The sequence below is a fragment of the Lontra canadensis genome, unplaced genomic scaffold (assembly GCF_010015895.1).
Source record: "Lontra canadensis isolate GAN:19392208 unplaced genomic scaffold, GSC_riverotter_1.0 scaffold69, whole genome shotgun sequence".
NCBI lineage: Eukaryota > Metazoa > Chordata > Mammalia > Carnivora > Mustelidae > Lontra > Lontra canadensis.
In genome coordinates this window covers 8877048-8898207 of record NW_022631063.1, presented here as the reverse complement: position 1 = coordinate 8898207, position 21160 = coordinate 8877048, and the positions used below count along the sequence as shown (strand labels likewise).

At 38.4% G+C, this 21160-nt stretch overlaps 1 protein-coding gene across 2 annotated transcripts in view; it reads left to right on the top strand.

Moving 5' to 3' along the window:
• METTL8 (methyltransferase like 8) overlaps positions 1-21160 on the top strand; it is an 82795-nt gene that overhangs the window by 7041 nt on the left and 54594 nt on the right. Inside the window, exon 1 of one of the 2 annotated variants that reach the window (XM_032880440.1) lies at positions 14661-14681. The exons of the other annotated variant lie outside the window; for it this stretch is intronic. Within the exon in view, the coding sequence (XP_032736331.1) occupies positions 14675-14681 (7 nt within the window). The 5' untranslated portion in view covers positions 14661-14674. Of the gene's footprint in view, positions 1-14660; positions 14682-21160 lie in introns of those variants that run through there. 2 annotated transcript variants of the gene reach the window in all.

Here is a 21160-nt window from a genome sequence, read left to right as displayed (position 1 = left end):
TTCCACGTCAGTATTTTTAGTGTAAAAGTTTCCATTAATGTAAAATATGATCACTACCAGCATTTCTGTCTTCTTCTTGTCTCTCTGCATAACCATCCCCCTTCCAGCTGGAAACAAGGCAGCAGTGTTGTGTAGTAGAAAGAGCATCATACCAGAAGTCAGAAGGCACCAGTTGTAGTGTCAGCACCACCACTTAGTGAGATCTTAACCAAGCTACTTATTCTCAGGGAGTTTCATTCAACCATCCGCTAGGAGAAAATACTCAGGATTGAAGTGAGAAATTACATGGGTTTATAAATGTGAACGTGTTGTCAGGGGAAAGGATGAGATGCAATGATGTTGAGTACATTCTGTGTTAGGGAAATGTAATTGAAACGGAGTTTAGGGAAGGGAGAGGGTTGATTTGGTAGCACAGAGGATTTTTTTAGGGTGGTGAAACTATTTCATGGTTTTGGAATGGTGGATATATGACACTGTGCATTTGTTAAAATCCATAGAGCTCTGTAGCACAAAGAGTAAATTATCTTGACATAAGCAAAATCTTAAAAATAAATAAGGAGAAATAGGGTTCTGGATAGAAAGCTGACTGATAAAAGAATCTAACTATATTACAGATGCATGTAATAACCTCACTGAAAGGGGCCAAGCTGACCTAAGTAACTTTGAAAATATGACTAAAACTAAGGGCAATAGGAACTGTACATAAGCACTCTACTCCAGTTGATAAAGTATGAACTCTAGCTTGCTGTAGATAGAGAGGGATACATATAGAAACATTTATAAAGACATGTATTTAACCAAGGTTTAGTATACCTACATATATTTCCTTCTTTTGTCAATTGAGAGGGCCTATGAGCAGCCTAGTAGCAAGGAGCACACCCAGTACCTGGTCTGTTCTCCAAAAAAAGGAACCAGTACTCTTTGGAGAACTAGCTGATTCTAGGACTGGGTCAAGGAATATACAACATGAGCCTGCAATATCTTGTAGTACCGGAAAGTGAGGAAGTGCTCAAAAACAAAACACAATGATGGAAGTATGTCAAAAAGATACAGGAGCTAACTATAGAAGAAACTATAGGAGTAAGAGCTCTTCATGGCCAAAACAGGGAGAGTTTGAGCAATAAATAAAGTAGTAGCGGGTAATAATCCACAGTTTAAAATAAACATGAGGGGGCGCCTGGGTGGCTCAGTGGGTTAAAGCCTCTGCCTTTGGCTCAGTTCATGATCCCAGAGTCCTGGGATTGAGTCCCGCATAGGGCTCTCTGCTCAGCGGGGAGCCTGCTTCCCCCATCTCTCTGCCTGCCTCTCTGCCTACTTGTGATCTCTGTCTGTCAAATAAATAAATAAATAAATAAATAAATAAATAAATAAATAAGAATCCATACTGATAGAAACAAATGATTAAATAAGTAAGTGGGGGAGAAGAAACAAATCTCCCACACAAAAGAATTCCAAATAATTTGTGTATATACTCTGCCCTTAAAGAGGTGGAGCATAACTCCCTACTCTGTAAGTGTGGGCTTCCTGTAGTGACTTCCTTCTAAGAATACACTGGAAAGAGGGGAGGGAATAACTTCACAGTGGAGAAACTTGTCGATGACTCCACAGCCAGTGATCAAGATTAACATCAACCCATGGTAAGTCATGTTCATATCATGAATACCCTTGATATGATGTGATAAGAATGGCACTTTACTTCTGTGGGTTTTTTTTTTCTTTTTTCTCTCTGAAACCCAAACCCCAATCCAGTCATGAGAAAAATATCTCAAAAATATTTGAGGAGCATTCTACAAGATCGAGATTCCTCAAAATTGTCAAGGTCTTCAAAAACAAAGAAACTCTGAGAAACTATTAGAGCCAAAGAGGAGCCTAAGGAGACCTAATCACAAAATATAATGTGGTGCCCCGGATGGAATTCTGTGAGAGAAAAACACATCAGATGAAAACAAAGGGATTTTGAATAAAATATGGACTTAGGTTTATAATAATGTAGTAGTATTGGGGTGTCCTGTCATGATCTCAGGGTGGTGAGATCGAAGCCCCGCAATGGGCTGCACACTGGATGTGGAGCCTAAGATTCTCTCCCTCTCCCCCACCCCCAATTGTGCACCCCTGCTTTCCTCTCTCTCAAAAAAAAAAAAAAAGAAAGAAAGAAAGAAACTATGTTAGAATGTGGGAGCTCTCTGTACCATCTGTAACTTTTCTGTAAATCTAAAACTGTTCTAAAATTAAAATTTTGCTTTAAAAATGCAATAGGAGTATGGTAGATGCCACTGTATAGAGGCAGCATAGGTGTAGTGGTTAAGAGGAACTCAGCGGCCTGCCTGGGTTCAGATATCAGCCTCACAACCTGCTAGTTGTGCCAGCCTGGGTATGCTAAGTAACTAGAATTACTTTAGCTTCTCTGTGCCTCATTTCCTTATCTGTTAAGTGGGTTCTTGGGAGGTCTAAATGAGTTATCATATGTAAAGCACTGGAAGTAATGCCTGGCATAGAGCAGATACTAAAGAAATGTTTGATTCCATTTATCATTACTACTTTGTTTTTATCTTAATTTTGGGGAGCTCTGTGTTTATAGCTGAATTTTACTGAATCTCCCTTCTTTAGCATACTGATTTTTAGCTGGTCACTCCAACAGTACAGTGTCTATAATGCTTTTTTCATAGGGAGAAATTATTAAGATTATAAAGTTTCAAGAGAAAGCAAGGCCAGAACTGGTGGATTGCCACCCCCAGTTTCATGCTGTTTAAATAGTATTGACCGAGTGAATGCAGATGCTAAAAAGCCTGGCAGGATCTACTTTTTTATGGGCATAGACATGCCACATACATAAATTCCAAAGTTAATTTTATTTGGTTTTTCAGTAGATTTACTACTGAAATGTCCACTCCCCTTTTAGGGCAAGGTACTGCCTATGGTACAAATCCCTCAGATTTAGGGGTTAGCATCTAAAATTTTCGTGACATTTGAAACAAAATGGATTGTATTATTTTAAAAAATGTATATAAAAACATGTTTTAGGCCTTTTACTTCTCTGCCTGAAATACATACAAACACTGATAGGAAACTCCTTTTACATCAGCAGCTCAGGTGTGATAGTGTACTGCGTAGAACAAAGAATTCAGAGTCAGGAATCCTGCTTGGACTCTGGGGTCTTGTAGCTGTGTGAACAAGGCAACTCATGTAACCTGTTTGAACCTCATGTCCCACATCTGTAAAATGGTGATAACAAAAATGCTTGTCCTGCCTTCCTCCGTTACTTATAGGACTGTTGTAAGGATTAGGTGTGAAAATGAACATGAGAGCTTTTTGTGAATTGTAAAACCTATACAAATATTATTGTTGTAGTCATTCTCAGGCTTTCGACCAGATTAAGACTCTAATGAAGCTTTAGAGTCAGATTAGGTGTTATACACCTTTACTTATTTAATTATGCAATAAGGTGAAATCATTTGAATTTAACATGCCTTTGATGGTGTATTTTCTCACAGCACTTTAGTTTTTATGATGTTTTTCTTTGGTGTGACAGAGGAAGGCATTGTTTTTATCCGGAATTGTTTCCTTCAGGTAGCAGTTTGAGGAACTAGCCTTCAAACTCTTCACCGAAATTAGCTGTATAGAGAACACAAAAGCATATCCCCTCTGATTTGTTGTCTCCTTAGGACATAGACCCTCTTGTCCTGGAGTGAAGCTGACCAGCAGAGGGTGCACGAGCTTTCCCAGGAGCTGGCCTCAAAGGCGAGCTGGGCAGACGGGACTGGTGTCTGATGATTAACAAGTACTATAAATGAAAAGGTTCTGGCGCGCCAAAAACAGTTACCAAATGGAAAGAAAGAGCAGCCATAACATCAGGTAACAATGTGGTACTCACCCACCGTAGCTGGTGAATAGGATGTTTCTAGGTAATTGGCATTGGTATTGTAGCATGGGTTATTTGTCTTCTATGTCCTCCTGCTACTCTTTGTCTTTTCCAATAATTGCTTTCCCTTTCAGGGTTCTTTGCCCCCACCTTCAGAGCATTTGCAGTTGTTGGCCTTACGTGGTCTAACAAATTGGAGTTTTTTAAAACTAGTCTTTCTCTGAACTTTCTTGGCTCTAGGGTTTTGGGTCCTGGATCCAGCTGGCCATAGCACCCTGCCTGGGTCCCTTTACCAGGCTCTCACAATTCCATGGCATCTTTTCCTCCATGTAAATGGATGACCTCTAAAAAAAATTTACAGTTTTCAAGTTTTACTATCACTACTGCCCATACCATCTTTTTTCCCCTTCCTTTCCAAGCATGAATCTTCTACCCGTAGATATTGTGTAGAGTTTATATACTTAGCGATTATAAAAATATTTTTGTTTCCTGAGTATAAAGGTTATTTGAGTTTACTTACAAAGATAAAGAAAAGAACATTTTTGGGACGTATTGAAACAATAGAAGGATCTTCCTGAGTCTTTCAATCAGAGAAAACTGTAAATTCTTCCAGACCTTTTCTATGCATATGTATATTTGTTTTTATATATATTAATTTTTAAAAATGAGATCTTACTATAACTACTATTCTGTACCTGATATTTTCCCCAACCTAATAAATAATTGTCTTCTTTCCGTATCAATAAATTTAGGTTTATAAGCAACATTTCAATATATATAATTATTATATGTATATTTAAATATATAGGACTGGGTCCTGCAGTGCATCATGGGGCCTGATCTCACCACCAGATCATGACCAGGCACCCCCCTAACATAGTTTCTATATTATTAAAATCTTACATTATCATGACAATTTGTTAGAATTAACAAGGCAATACTACTACATTATTATAAATCTAAGTCCATACTTAATTCAAATTCCGTTTTTCTTCATTCGATGTATTTTTCTCTTATATATGTATGTATAGATAGATAGATATTATGGATATATAGTAATTTAGTCAGTTTTTTTAGTCAGTTTTCTAAAGATGAATATTTAATGGCCTGCAGTTTTTCGGGATAATGTACAACATTGCTATAACAAATTCTTATATACTGGTCTGCCTGGGTGGCTCAGTTAGGCATCTGCCTTTGGTTTGGGTTGTGATACCAAGGTCCTGGGATCAGGCCCCACATGGGTTTCCCTGCTCATCGGGGAGCTCGCTTCTCCCCCTGCCTCTCCCTTGTCCACCTGCTCATGCTCTTTCTCTGCCAAATAAATAAATAAAATCTTTAAAAAAAAAAAAAACCCAAAAACCAAATCCTTATAGTCTTCTGATTATATTCTTAGGGTAACTTTTTAGAAATTGAATTTTCCATCAAATTTATTCTTTAAGAATTTGCATATGTAAGGGGCATCTGGATCACTCAGTTGGTTAAGTGTCCGACTCTTGATTTTGGCTCAGGTCATGATCTCAGGGTTGTGAGATCAAGCCCTGCATGAGGCTCTGTGCTGAGTATGGAGCCTGCTTAAGATTTTTTTCTCTCCCCCTTCCCCTTTACCCCCTTAAAAAAAAAAGTATTTTCATAGGTATTGCCTTTCCTCAGGAAGGGTCTTTCAGTGCAGTTTCCCCTGATAATGTGTGAGGATGCTTGTTTTTGCACATCACTGATCACAACATTTCACTTTGCTAAAATGATAAGTCAGATACTTAAGTAAGCTATCATATTCTTTTTTAAAAGAATCAGTGGATTTTCCTTTCTCCATGTCACCCCAGAAAATTAGTCTAAGGCAGTGGTTTTCCAACTTTTTGATCTCAGGACCCCTTGACACTGAAAAATTATACTAAGAGCTTTTATTTATATGGATCATAGTTGTCAATATTAATGTATTAGAAATTAAACCTAAGAAAAAATGTAAATATTAAGTAATTTAAAAATAATAATAGATCCATTGCATATTAGCATGAATACCATTTTTATTAAAAGTATTTTTTTTATCTTTTTACTTTTTCCAACTCTTTTTTTTTTTTTTTTTTCAAAATCCTTTTCCAAAAGAAAAAAGATTAATGAGAAGAGTGGCATAGTTTTACATTTTTGCAAATCTCCTCAATATTTGGCCTAAGAGAAGATGACTAGATTCTTTTTCTTTTTTTTTTTTTAAGTATGTTTAACATACAATGTTTTATTAGTTTCAGGTGTACAAGATATTGATTTAACAATTCTACACATTACTCAGTGCTTACTGTGATAAGTGTGGTCACTATCTGTCACCATACAATGTTATTATGGTACTATTGACTATATCTCTTATGTTGTACTTTTTGTCTCTGCAACTTATTTTATGACTACAAGTTTGCACCTCTTAATCCTCCTACCTCTTTCACTGGATTCTTATGCTTGCTTCTTCATTGAGTCGTTTATGATATATTGTTCTGGTTTATATGCATGAAGAAAATCTGATCTCATGCAGAAATGTAGGTGGTTAGGGATGCCTGGGTGGCTCAGTCGGTTTAGCGTCTGCCTTTAGCTCAGGTCATGATCCCAGAGTCTTGGGATCAAGTCCTGCATCAGGCTCCCTGCTCAGCAGGGAATCTGTTTTGCCCTGTCCCTTTGCCCCTTCCCCCTGCTCATGCCCTTTCACTCTTGCTCTCTCTCAAATAAGTAAGAACTTTAAAAAATAAAATTTAAAACAATGTAAGTAGTTAGAAAGAGGAGGAGTACTTTATTTATTTATTTATTTATTTATTTATTTATTTATTTATTTTAAAGCAGGCTCCCTACTGAGCAGAGAGCCTGATGTGGGGCTTGATCCCAGGACCCTGGGATCATGACCTGAGCCAAAGGCAGAGGCTTTAACCCACTGAGCCACCCAGGTGCCCTGAAGAGGAGTACTTTAAAGGTCTCTTAGGATGAATGAGAATATTCTTTGATACTATACCAAATTCCAATAGGCAGTAGTTTCGTAAAGGTTAATTACAATATAACGTTTGAAACCATGTCAGTGAACTTTTCATACTCTGTTACATTAAAATCCTTTGACTGTCTTGCACTTTGAATAGATCTTTTACCCAGGCATGATTTTGTGATATCATTTGTCTCTTCTGGAATATATTGGTTCACTGAGCTGTGCAGTTGACACATTTCATTATACTGTATCAAAAATACCTTTTTCTCATCGGAACAGTGTTTAAGTGTCAGAAAGCTGTTAAGCTCACTGTGGTAGGCACAAGTTTTCTAGAATTCTAATTTTTTGTTTAAAAGCTTGAATTTTATTAATGGCAACAAGTGGTGTCAGTTGTTTTCCTGACAGGCTTATTTTGTTTTTGAGAAAATGCCAAAGTAAAAATGGTGTTCCATGAATACAATTTTTATTGCTTCGTCAAAGAGATGCTTAAGTGAAACTGGCTTTTTTTTCCCCTCCTGTCGTTGCATGGTTGGTGAAGAAAATAGTCACCTGCAGTATAGTTTGGTGCAACTGCCTTGATTCAGATGAAGATGCCAGCAGCTTTATCCACCATTGCCTGGGCACCATCGTGCAACTGCCACCACTGTAAAAAAGATACATAATATGTTGACATTATTATGAAAATAATTCTGACCTCTTTAAGACCCCCTTAAAGTATTCTGGGCCCCTAGGAATCCCCGGATCACACTCTAAGAACTTCTAAGGTAATTGTAGGAACCCATTCTCTTACCAGAAACTGATGTAGCAGTAGTTTGTGCCCTCAATTTCTGGCCAGTGAAATCTGAGAGTAAATGTGTTGAGGAGCTTGTGAGAAAATTTCCCCATTCCTACAAAGATATAAGGAAGAAATGGTCCTTTTCTTCCTCTGGATGTTACCATGTTAGTTGTAATACCTGGAACTGCTGCAGCCATTTTGTGGCAAAGGGAACAAGCCTTAGGGAGGAAAGTGAGCCTGTTAAGAGCAGGATAGAGAAATGACAAGAACCTAGGTCCTTGCTGACATTATAGAACTAAAGATGAAACCACACCTAGAGCTTACCCAACCTCTGGACTTCTAGTTATGAGAGATATTATTCTCTTATTATTTAAGCCAGTTTGGATAGGGTCTTCTGTTACTTGCCATTGAAAGCATCTCCCAAAACATTTTTTGTTAGTGTGATGAGTATTTTTAAGTGTCTGGTGGCCATTTGCATTTCTTTTGTGAATGTTGGTGGCATTGGTGTATTTTGTACTGAGGTCATTTCTAAGTACTTCCTAAGCATTCCTTAGTATTTTTAAAGCATTCCTTACATATTAGTAATACATTGTAGTGTTTTGCAAGTATCTCCACCAGAGTCTTCTATAGCATATCCTCCCATACATCTTTTAAGCAATCTATTAGTCTTTTTCTTTCCTTTTTTACTTTATAGCTTTGGTATCATGTTAAAAAGAGTCTTTTCTACTCCCACTTTTTTTTTTTTTTAAAGATTTTGTTTATTTATTTGACAGAGATCACAAGTAGGCAGAGAGGCAGGAATAGAGAGAGGAGGAAGCAGGCTCCCCACTGTGCAGAGAGTCTAATGTGGGGCTCGATCCCAGGACCCTGAGATCATGACCTGAGCGGAAGGCAGAGGCTTTAAGCCACTGAGCCACCCAGGCGCCCCTCTACTCTCACTTTTAAGTAAGTATTCACCTGTATATTTTTAGGCCTATTGAGTATTTTTTACATTAAAAACTTAAACTTACCTGGAATTTATTTTGGTGTTAGGTATAACATAGGCATATAACTTTATTCTTTCCAAAATAGGTAGCCTTTTTCTTTCTTTCTTTTTTTAAAAAATATATATATATTTTTTAAATAATCTCTACACCCAAAATGGGACTCAAACCTACAACCCCAAGATCAACAGTCCCATGCTCCACTGACTGAGCCAGCCAGGTGCCCCTTTACTTCTTTCCTTTCTTTCTTCCCTCCCTCCCTCTCTCCCTTCCTACCTCCCTCCCTCTCTTCCTTCTTCCCTTCCTCCCTCCCTCCCTCCCTCCCTTCCTTTCTTCCTTCCTTCCTAGTTCTGCGTGTAAGGTGGGGCTCAAACCCATAACCCCAAGATCTAGAGTCATATGCTCTCCTGACTGAGCCAGCCAGGCTCCCTGGTAGTGCATTTTCTTAATACACTTTTTTGATTAGTCCATCTTTAACCACTGCTTTGAAATACTAGCTTTATTACAAGAATTCTTCCATACATTTTACCCTAGTTTCTGGACTATCTATCCTGTTTCACTGCATTGACTATATATCCTGGCACTGTAGACAGAAGATATACTTGCTTTATAGTGTATTATAATGTCTGGAAGGGTAAGCTCTTCTCTACCCCCCTTAACCCAATCCTACCACAAGTAACATCACTATTTCCCTTCCAGTATTTTCCTGGCACTTCCTACATGTTTATTCTTCCAGATGAACTTTTAAATTATTTGTTCAAGTTCCTCAAAAACATTTTTTGGAATTTTGAGTGGCATTTCTCTAATTTTATGGATGATTTTGTTGAGAATTTGCATTTTTACAGTATTGAATCTTCAGCTTCAAAAACCCATGTACTGTCTTCCTGTTTATTAAAATTATCTTCCATGCCCCTCTGTAGAGCTGTATAGCTTTCTTCCTATCAGTCCTGTATATTTCTGGCTAAGTTTATTTCTAGGTATTTCATATTACTTTTGTTGCAGTCATAAGAGGAATCTTTTCCCCTATATATTTTCTATTTTTGCTATTGATATTTGTTAAAAAAAAAAAAAAACTTACAAAAAAATTGAGTTCTTATTTCCAGATAGTTTTGGCTTCTTAAAAAAACAGTAAGCACAAAGGACACTATCATTTGTGGTAGTACAATGTGTACTGTGTGATTTATGAGGTATGAGGTTCTGCTTAAAGAAACAGAACATACCAGAAACTATATCTCAATGAGTATGATCTTTCCAAGCTGGTTATATTGGGAGTCTATACATTTCTGGCAAAAAAACCCCACAACAACTGACTCAAAAAAAAAGGGGGGGGGTATTATCCTAAAGCAAAGGGTTTGACACCACTAAGGATATGAAAAGAATCAATAAGCCCCAATCAGAGAAAGACGGTAATCATCTGGTTCCACTCATATGGGGAATAGAAGAAACAGCACAGAGGATCATAGGGGAAGGGAGGGAAAATGTAATGGGAAGAAATCAGAGAGGGAGACAAACCATAAGAGACTCTTAATCATAGGAAACAAACTGAGGGTTGCTAGATGGGAGGGGAGTGGGGGGATGGGGTAACTGAGTGATAGGCATTAAGGAGGGTACCTGATATGATGAGCACTGGGTGTTACATGCAACTGATGAATTGCTGAACTCTACCTCTGATATTAATGATGCACTATATGTTGGCTAATTGTGTTTAAATTTTAAAAAATAAAAATTAAAAAGAAGCAATAAGCTTGCTAGGAGGATATTATCTGAAAATGGAATTTCAGAGATGTTTATTACTTTAATAAATAGTAATCTTTCAAAGTGACTTACTTGAAGGGTCAACACTTATTTTGATGCACAGGTTTACTTCTTAGTTAAACAGCATCACTTTTTAGACACGCTTTGTGTTACCGGGTGGCAAAGAAATGGCTGACAGGTTTTATGTGGATTTGTTGTTGTTTTAAAAGAATCATCATTTAATCATACTGTTTTTGTATTAAATAAGATTCATGTTGCCCCAGGCAGTATGGATTGGCAGTGTTTCAACTGTTGGGAAAATGGAATTTGCCAGTTTTCTAAGATCATTTAAAATAAACAAACAAATTTCTTTTCATCCACATTATGGATTTAAAAAGCATATGTCGGCTAACCTTGTATCTTAATCACCATTTTAAATGTTTCTATAGAAAATGTGGTGCTGAGCTCTTAGCAGTTGAGTTACAGATGATGTTAGAAGATTACTGAGGTTTCTTTACATGATGTGATCCTTAAAGGTTAAGAATATAATATTCTCTTGTGATGCCTGTCTGGCTCAGTCAGTAGAGCATGCAACTCTTGATCTCAGGGTTGTGAGTTCAAGCCCCATCCATGTTAGATGTAGAGAGTCCTTTAAAGTCTTTAAAAAAAAAAGAATATAATATTCTCAATTATTTTTAAGCAACTTGCTATGGTATTATTATTCATGGACTTCAGAAAATCATTCTTAAATTTACTGATTTTTTTAGTTTATATAATTTCTTGGAATAAGGCTTATTATATTTTGGGTAAGGAATGTTCATATTTTTTATTTCTCTGGGTGAAGAGTCCTGCTGCAGGTCAGAATCCTATGCATGGTATTTCAGACCTGACCACAGGCAATTACAAGACTTTTCCTGGAAGGCCTTAGGAGGAAGCTGCCATTTTCACAGCCAGTGCATTGCAGTTTTCTGGGGGGATTGTAGTCAAGGCTCCCCTGGGCAGTCATGGTCAATAATGGGGACTGCTGCTGAGATACTTTCTCCACTTCGGCTCAGTACCATTCCACTCCTTGCTTTTCTACCCCCACCTCCAACCCCCTTCTAGCCCATGGATCCATGGAAAGACAGGAGACAGTTTCCCCCATCAGTGCTGCATCTACGTGATCCTCACCCAGTTCCGTTCCACAGGGAAAAATGTAACACTCGGAGCTGGTGCTTCTCCTCTTGTTTGCACTGTTGCAGTAAGTAAAGGCTTGACTGTTACTTTCAGTTTGGCTTGTTGTCCTCATTCCCCACCTCAAAACCTGATTGCTCGGCAGTGGGAGGTGGGAATTTTTTGTGTGATACATTTTTTTCCTTTTCAGGCTTTAAGGGGTGCCATTTAGAAATGTTTCTGGAATTCACCAAATAGTAACTTGACTTTACATTTGTGACATACTATGTAGTTTATAATGTTCTGTGCAAGAACTTTGTAACTTAAGAATTATCTTCATTTTACAAATGAGCCAATAGGTTCAGGCAAAGTAAGTGACTTTTCTAAAAGTCATGATAATAGAGGGTTGGACCAGGACTTGAACTTGAGGCTTATTATATACTTGGTTCAGCACTTTCTACTTTACTTCCCTACTTCACTGGTAAATTAGTTTTTTTACCTTCTTGGGTAGTTGGGACTACTTTAAGTCTGTTTAAGCTAAGCAGCACAGTGGAAGGCTTGGTGCTTTGGTGTCCATGAAGCCCTGTGGAAGTTGTAAGATGAACCAGACTAATGATAACAGTAATATCAGCTAAAGTTTATTGAGCACTTACCGTGTACCCAGCACTATGTCACATGTATGTGTTACATAGATCACCTTCTCTGACCTTCCTAAATCTTAAAATAATCTTATTAGCCACATTTTGAGGAAATTGACATTAACAAAGTTAAATATCATATCATAGGTTGTGTGGTAGCAATTTGCAGAGCCTGGATTCAACTTAGTCCAAAACCTTTGCCTCTTCACCTGAAATTGATTTCCGTGAAGACTTGAGGTGATTCTGCCCTACTTTGGGGGTATTTCAGCTATTAAGGAGAAATAAGAGGAGAATTCTCTGGAACAGAATCCCCTAATATAGTATTTCTTAATATTGAAAAATGTATAAACCTCCATTTAAAAGAAAAAAAAAATTCTTAGGCCCCTGGGTTGACTTAAATTGACATATTGTTACACAAATCTAGGTATAAGCTCCATGTGCACAGAGCTCTTGTTCAAGTATAAAATCAAAGTACAAAGGAGGGGTTTTTGGGTGACTTAGTCACTTAAGCAGCTGTCCACCTGTCCTTGGCTCAGGTCATGATCCCAGGGTCCAGGGATAGAGCCCCACATCCAACTCCTTGCTCAGTGGGGAGTCTGCTTCTCCCTTTCCTTCTGCCTTCTGCTCCCCCTGCTTGGGCTCTCTCTCTGACAAATAAGTAAATGAAATCTTTAAAGAAAAGTGCAGATATAATCACAAAGCCAATAAAATTCAAATTTCCAGCATAATGTGACTGCTGATGTGTTTGTTACCAGAACCCAGTTGTAGCTCTCATTATTAACAAGGTACTGACCTCCACCACACAGGTTCTTTTGACTTTAGCCCATCTTTACTATTGTGTGCTGTGTGTCTTCTCAATTCCCTCACCACTTTTCTCAGTTTGAAATACTGCAGAATCTTTGACATTATATTCAGATGCATCATCTCCATATTATATATCTGTGCTGCTTGTTGCCAACAAGATCATAAATGCAGACATAGGTGCTGAAATCAAGTAGCAGTGATACATTTGCTCCTTTTGATTTTATTTTTAGATCATTATCATAATATAAACATGATTTTTAAAAAATTGTCAGAAAAAAAAATTGTTGGTAGGACTTGAGTTTGACAAAACCGGTTTGTTCTTCTGTTTTTAAGTTTGTGTTGGTTTTTTTTTTTTTTTTTTTTAAGTAATCTCTACACCCAGCAAAGGCCTCTAACTTACAACCCCAAGATCATGAGTTGCATGCTCTACTGACTGAGCAAGCCAGGTGCCCCAAACCCTGTTTTAATAGATGTGTTTGTTACTGAAGAGCATGGAATGGAAATCTATTATAATGACCTTAAGAAGGTTAAAATGAAGTGGTGAATGGCAGTCCATGTTTTAGCTTTTGTCTACTCTAAAGTGTTTTTATTTCATAGGTGTTTATAACCTTGTGGTTCTTTCTAGCCACACTTAAGAGCTTCTCATTCAAAGCAGGATTTCCTTCTCATTGTTACAGTGTCACAGTTTTTGTTTCTAGGTGACATGGGTTATCCAACTCAGAAGGCCTAATTACTAACCAGTAGGTTCTATCTCTCTTCTCTTCCCCTTATTTCTTTTCTTTTCTTTTTTTAGATTTTATTTTTAAGTAATCTGTACACCCAACATGGTGCTCTGATTTACATTCTTGAGAGCAAGAGTTGTATGCTCCACTGGCTGAGCCAGCCAGGTGCCCCCTCCTTTCCCCTTATTTCTATTTAACCCAGACTTAAGCCACATCATGTCTATCAGCTGCACTTCACCCTCCTCCCTCCTTTTCCTCTGTCCTCTTTATTTTTTATTTCTCGTCATTTTGGGCTTACTTTATGATCATCATTTATATTCTCCCTCAGTTCCACCATCTTAAATCACCACTACTTTTTGTACTACCAGCCTGGACAGGCCTAATACAGATAAAAACAAATATATTGCCCCCAGACTGCCAGGTGGTAGAGGAAATCATGTAATGGGTCTGTCAGGTTACTTCTGGTTGCAGATAACAGAAAACTCAGATTGGCTTAAATAATTGAGGGAATGTATTGGCTTAATAACTGATAAAGCCAGAGGTGGGTTGGGCTTCAAATGAAACATAACCCAGCTGCTTAACAGTGGCACTGAACCTCCTTTTATCTTTCCAATTTTCTTTCCTCAAAGTTAGTTTCATCCTAAAGTTGTACCATAGTGAGACCAGGCCACTCAAGTCTCTAAGATGGCTTTTTTTGTGTACTAAACTGTGACCCACCCCCACCCCAATTCATACGTCGAAACCCCAGCCCCCAGAGTGACTGTTTTTGGAGATAGGGCCTTTATGAAGGTAATAAAAGTTAAGTGAGGTCATAATGATGGGTCCCTAATCCAATAAAACTGTGTCCTTAGAAGAAAGAACAAGATACCAGAGAGATTACCTCTGTCCATAGCGTGCAAGAGGGAAGGCAATGTGAGGATGCAGCTGTCTACAAGCCAGCAAGTGATACCTCACCAGAAACCAACTTTGATACCAGTACTGTGAGAAAATAAATTCTGGTTTCAGTCATGTCTCCACGTCTCTACAGACTCAAAGATCTCAAATCCATGAGCTATTAATGGAGAGTGAGTGGTCAGGAGGCGACCAGTAAGTGATTGCTAATTTGAGTTGCAACTTCAGTTGGGCCAATTAGCTGTTAACATTCCTTTACTCAAATGTTGTTAGTTTTCTTTTCCATTTTTTTCCTCTGTTCCTCCCTCAAGTTCCCTACCTTACAGTCTCTTATTTTACACAAGGATTATAACATTGGGAAAGGACTTACTGAACAATCTTTCCTTCCACCACAAACTTGCCTGTTCTCACTGGTGAAAGATTGAAATTGTTCTAGACACCTTATGTGACTGACACATTTTTGGTGTCCCCTCCCTTCCTCCCACTTCTTAAAGCTTGTCAACAACCTATCTCTTTCCTTTTTTTTTTTTTAAGTTTTTTTTATTTATTTATTTGACAGAGATCACAAGTGGCAGAGAGGCAGGCAGAGAGAGAGAGAGGAGGAAGCAGGCTCCCTGCTGAGCAGAGAGCCCGATGCCAAGACCCTGAGACCATGATCTGAGCTGAAGGCAGAGGCTTAACCCACTGAGCCACCCAGGCGCTGCTTCCATTATTTTCATTCTATTTTTCAACATTGGGTTTTCTCTCATTCTACAAAGATGCTTAAGATCTTTGCAACTTAACAAATACTCTTCTTTGATTAGACAACACCTCAAGATGTGCTCCAGCTTCTCTCTCTTCCTTTCTACTGCCTGTGATAGTCATCTACATTTACTACCTTCCCTACACTACCCCATTTACCTACTTATTCCTCAACTCTGCCTTCTGCTGGCATAGCCAGGTTTAAAACACTTTGATAAAGGTCAAAACCTATTATTTATTTTTAATTTCTCTTTTTTAGTATTCTTTAGTATTGATCACCTATGGTGGCTCCTCTTCCTCTACCTGTCTCCTAAGTGTTGTATTACCATGAGTTCCATCAGTCTCATTTTCTTTCTCAATCAGTTCATCATGACTTCATCTACCACCTGTAAACCAGTGACTTGCCTCCCAAATCGACATCTCTACCAGTGCCTGCCAGTTACCTAAATTCATCTCCAACTGTCTGTTGGCAATATCCACATAAATATATTGTGGGATCCTTAAAACTTGTCATGTGCAAAATGAACTTACTCTCTTCTCTTCCCTACCACCATCCCACCATTACCTACCTTTTTTTCTGAACTCTGTCTTGATTAGTCTCATCCTCTACCCAGCTACCAAAGCTAGAGGTCTTGTTCCATATCTAAATACGCAGCTTCATCCTGTATATATTGGCTTCATCCTACTTTCATATCTGATCATTTCAAAAGATCTGTTGATTCTGCTTCTAAAGTGTGTCTTGACTTAACTCCTTCCTCGATTATCATTCTGTTGTCTTCTCTGGCTCCCATGATTTCTGACAGATTCTTGTTATTTGGAGCTCTCCTTTAGTTAATTCTATATAGGAGTGGTTCTCAGTCATTGATGTGCACCAGGATCACATGAAGATTTAAAAAACTGTACATGCACAGTCCCAGAGCTTTGATTTTTACTAGTCTGGTATAGGACCCCATGTTTTGTAGTATAAAACAATCATAACCATCTTTATAAAATACAGATCTAATCATATGGCTCACCTGTTTAAAATTCTTCAGTTGTTGTCAGTGCCTACAGAAACTGCCTAGGGGTGTCTGAGTAGTATAGTCAGTTGAGCTTCCGACTCTTAATTTTGGCTGGGGTCATGATATCAGAGTCGTGGGATCGAGCCCCAGCTCAGGCCCTACATCACCATGGAGTCTACTTGAGACTCTGTCTCTCCCTTATCCTCTGCTGTTCCCTCCCATGTGCTCTCTCAATCTCTCTCTCAAGTAAATAAATAAATCTTAAAAAAAGAGAGAGAGAAAGAGGAAAGAAGGAAGGGAGGGAAAGGAGGATGGGAGGGAGAGAGGGAGGTAAGGAGGGAGGAAAAGAAAGAAAGACAGCCAGACTCCCTAGTCTGGTATAAAAATTCCTCGTTATCTGGCTCTGGCATAAATTTCCAACCTTATAAATACCTCCCCATCCCCACCTCACCTGCCCCTCACATCATAAGCTGTAAGAATACAAAGTTAATTTTTTAATATAAACTTTTAATTTTAGAACAGTTTTAGCTTTATAGAAAAATTGTGAAAATTGTATAACTACCATATACTCCATACTGAGTTTCCCCAACTATTAACATCTTACATTAGTATGGTCACAGTTAATGAACCAATATTGATATATTTCTGTTATCTGTTCACTAAAATACATAGTTTACTCAGATTTCCTTAGTTTTCACATACCCTTTTTCTGTTCTAGGCTCTAAGGACACCACATTGCATTTTTTTTTTTTGAAGATTTATTTATTTGAGAGAGAGGGAGAGAGAGCATGAGCATAGAAGGAAGGGGCAGAGGGAAAGGGAGAGAGAATCCCAAGCAGACTCCATGCTGAGCATGGAGCCTGATTAGGGGGAGGGTGCTTAATCCCAGAACCCTGAAATCACAACCTGAGCTGAAGGACATTCAGTTAACTGCACCACCCAGGTACCCCAACACCACATTGCATTTTAGTCATCATGTCTCCTTAAGTTCCTCTTGGCCCTGACAGTTTCTCAGATTAACTTGCCTTTTGAAGACCTTGACAGTTTTGAGGAATACTGTTTGGTATTTTATAGAATGATCCTAAATTGAGGTTTGTCTGATGTTTTTCTTATGATTAGACTGGAGTTATGGATTTGGGGGAGGAAGAAGAACACAGAGCCAAAGTGCCATTCTCATTATATCATATCAAAAGTACATGATGTCAACATGACATCCACTGTTGATGTTAACTTTGATCACCCGACTGAGTAGTGTTGGTCAAGTTTCTCCACTGCAGAGTTAAGTTTCCCCTCTTTCCTACTGTACTCTTTAGAAGGAAGTCACTATGTGTAGTGCACACTTAAGGAATGAGAAGTTATGGTCCACCTCCTTGAGGGTGGAGTATCTACATAAATTATTTGGAATTCTTCTGCCTGGGAGATTGTCTCCTTTCCTGCACTTATTATTTATTCAATCAATCAGTTATATCCATATGGACATACAGATACTTTATTTTGGGGATCATAACCCAAAACTATTTTGTTGCTCAAAGTGTTTCAACTTCGGCCATTAGAGCTCTTTCGGTTGGCTCACATGTCCCTTTGACGTACCTCTGTCATTATGGGGTTTTGAGTTTTTTTTGTTTTGTTTTCTTTTTGAGCACTTCCTTACTTTCTGGCACTAAAAGATGCTTCAGGCTCATCTTGTATATTCCCTGCCCTAGGCCTAGCTAGCATCAGTCATTTCTCCAAGGAGCCCTAGTTCCTTTTGTTAGAGAATGGTATTAGAAACCAAGATTTGGGGCGCCTGAGTGGCTCAGTGGGTTAAGCCTCTGCCTTCGGCTCAGGTTTTGATCCCAGGGTCCTGGGATTGAGCCCCGCATTGGGCTCTCTGCTCCGCAGGGAGCCTGCTTCTCTTCCTCTCTCTGCCTGCCTCTCTGCCTACTTGTGATCTCTGTCTGTCAAATAAATTAAAAAAAAAAAAATCTTAAACTTTTTTCTTTAAAAAAAAAAAAAAAGAAACCAAGATCTGGGTGCTTCATGTGCTTGTTGCTACTGGGATGTGGTAGCTTCTAGGCCTTCTCAGCCCGCAGAGTAGGGAACTATATGTTTGTGTACTAACTTGTGTATATACGTATCTACAAATATTTCTACATATAATATCTGTATTTATATTAAGTTAACATGAGTTCATACTGATGATTCCAATTCTAATCTATTACCATATGGATCATTTCAACCTTCTCCCTCCATTTGTTTGTAACCTCCGATTTCCAGTGAGAAACCTGGTTCGTTCCCACCATCTACTATCTATTTCTTAATTGTTCAGTTCCGTTATTTTTTATAGTGGTTTCAGAATTGTTAACCTCCTTTCAACTGGAATACAGTGCTTATTATACTTCTTCTTGCTTTTAAAGACCCCGACTCATTTTCAAATTTACTTTAATTAGTATCTTTTTCCCAATTACTTTTTATTTCCTGAATGTAGCATATGCTTTCACACTTCTTTGTCTTTAATTGTGCCAGTCCCTCTGCCTGAGACGCCCTGGTTTTTGTCCGTTTCTCTTTGAAATATTGCCACTCATTCTTCTAGACCCAGCACTGATTTTTGCCTGTACCAGGAAACTTTCCCTGGCCACTGTCCATAGATTTCAGTCACTCATTCCTCTGTGCTCTGATAGCACCCACCTCTACCACACGTGTGTCAGGACTCTTTATTTGCATTTCATTCTGCTTCACTTGTTGGTACGTTTCTTGAAGGCAGAAACCAAATGGATTTGTCCCTGGATTCCCAGGACTTAACACTATTGTGTTATATATTGTATGTTAGAAATCCTCTTGGATGAAAAATCACAGAAAATCTAACCATGGTTAAAATACTTAAGGATTTTTCTTACCTACAAAGAAGTCCAGAGGAAGGTGGTAACTAACATTGGTTTACCTGTTCATTGGTGCCATCAAGAATCAGACCCCTTTCCTCCTCTGCATGCTGCAGAACACTTCCCTCCTCTGCGCACTGCATCCTGAGCTTAGATGCATTGCATCTAAGTTCAGGAAAGAGGTAGGGTGGAAGGGGCCAGCAAGCTATCCTCTGGCCCCTTTCCCTCCATAGGGAAGAAAGACTTTAGCCCCTTAGCAGACTTTTTTCATCCAGAACTTGGTACCATGTCTCCTCCAACTGCAAGAGAAATTAGAAAGTTGAGTTTTTAGTTTTTAATCTTTTGAATGAGAACAAGATGTTGGAATAATCACAGATGCTCCAGGCAGTCACAAGACTGCAAGGAAGTCAGGGATCTGTTTCCTGTTGGATAAAAGACCTAAGGATCGACAGAGGACTAGTCCAAGAAGTCTCTTCAAGACAAGAGGGAAAAAATGAATGATCCCAGTGGGAGTAGTACCTGACCGTTACAGGTGGAAAGCCCAGGTTCATCTATTGAGGAATCTAACATACTCTGGCCATCCACTTTAAAATCTTAGAGAATTCTGTATTGCTCTGGAAACTTTCAGCTTGTCTTCTCATGTAGAAATTGTATTGTTCCTATTAACTTTACTTTTTGTACTTTGGCCCCTTTTCTAAGTATCATGCCTCCTATGGTTTTGCAGTCAAAATGTTTCCTGACAGTCCATGGTAAGTTTGCCTTGCTTTTTGCAAGTTGTAACTAGTTACATAGCTTCTACCTACCTAAATCCTATGTTCTTTTGAAATTAAGGAGATACAGTCATTTGGACACCTTTATTCACTAATTCTTTATTTCAGATTTTTTATATCTAACAACTATTTATGATTTGAATTTTTTTGTAATATTCCATTTTATAACAGGGCAGCTTTATTGACACATTAGTCCAAAACATGACTGGGTAAACCCTGTGTACAGGTACAAGTACCTCCTGCCATCTGGTATACCTAGAGATAGGGACCTTTGCAATGAACAGGAAAACAGAAGTTTCATTAAGGGACAAACTACATTAATCTCATCCTTGTACATTTTTTTACTAGAATTTATAAGGACTGATAGCACATAAAGTATATATGTAACTTAGTACCGTTTCTCAGCCCACCAAATCTGATTAATGCCTCCAGAAGTTACTACAATGCACACAAACTTGAAACGCTAGGTGGATGAGTTAAAATAGATTTCATTCAGATCCAGCATCATGATTTTGGAAACAACTTCCAGAGTAATTTGAATGGTATGGATTGAGGCTGCTTTGAGATGGAGTGACATGAAATCCATTAAAGAAATAACTTGTGAATCCCAGTAGCTTCTAGTAAGTACCTGGTGTGGCCACCTTAAAGGGTGGTCATGGTGAGCAAACACTGAGCATGAGCTTTCCATTTTGAAGCTGCAGAGTGACTGATGTCATAGTGTGATCAAAGTGCTCTGCAAATACTTACTGTAATTATTGTTGTTGTTCTGTTCTTGCTAATAGCCTTATTTATACCCTGAAATTATAATCATCCAAACAAAGATGAAAACAAGATGTATGAGTTTTCTGAGCTGTTTGCCTCACAGATGGTCACCCTTGGAGTTCTCCGAAATTGCGAGGGTTAATTGAAGCTTCAGTCTTCACTGCAGTGTAGTTGATACTTAAGTGTTTCTTACCTGTAGGCTCTCACAATCCAAAAACAGTACAACAATAGCACTTTAATTTGCTCTCATTAATGCTAGCCTCTCAGGTAATGTTAGTGCAGTTTTATCTAGATGATGTTTGTTCCTCTGAATGAAACCTTTGTACCAGCTTCCCAGCTGAGAAGAAAAGCTAAACAGTTACAAAGAGAAAAACACAAATGTCTCACTAATTTATTTATTTAAAAGATGTTCAGAACCCAGGAAACATCAAAGGGGAGTTAACTTTTAAATGGAGGGCAGGCATTTAGTGTGTGATTAACAGTGGTTTCTTTCCCTGAGATTTCACTGAGCTGAGACAAC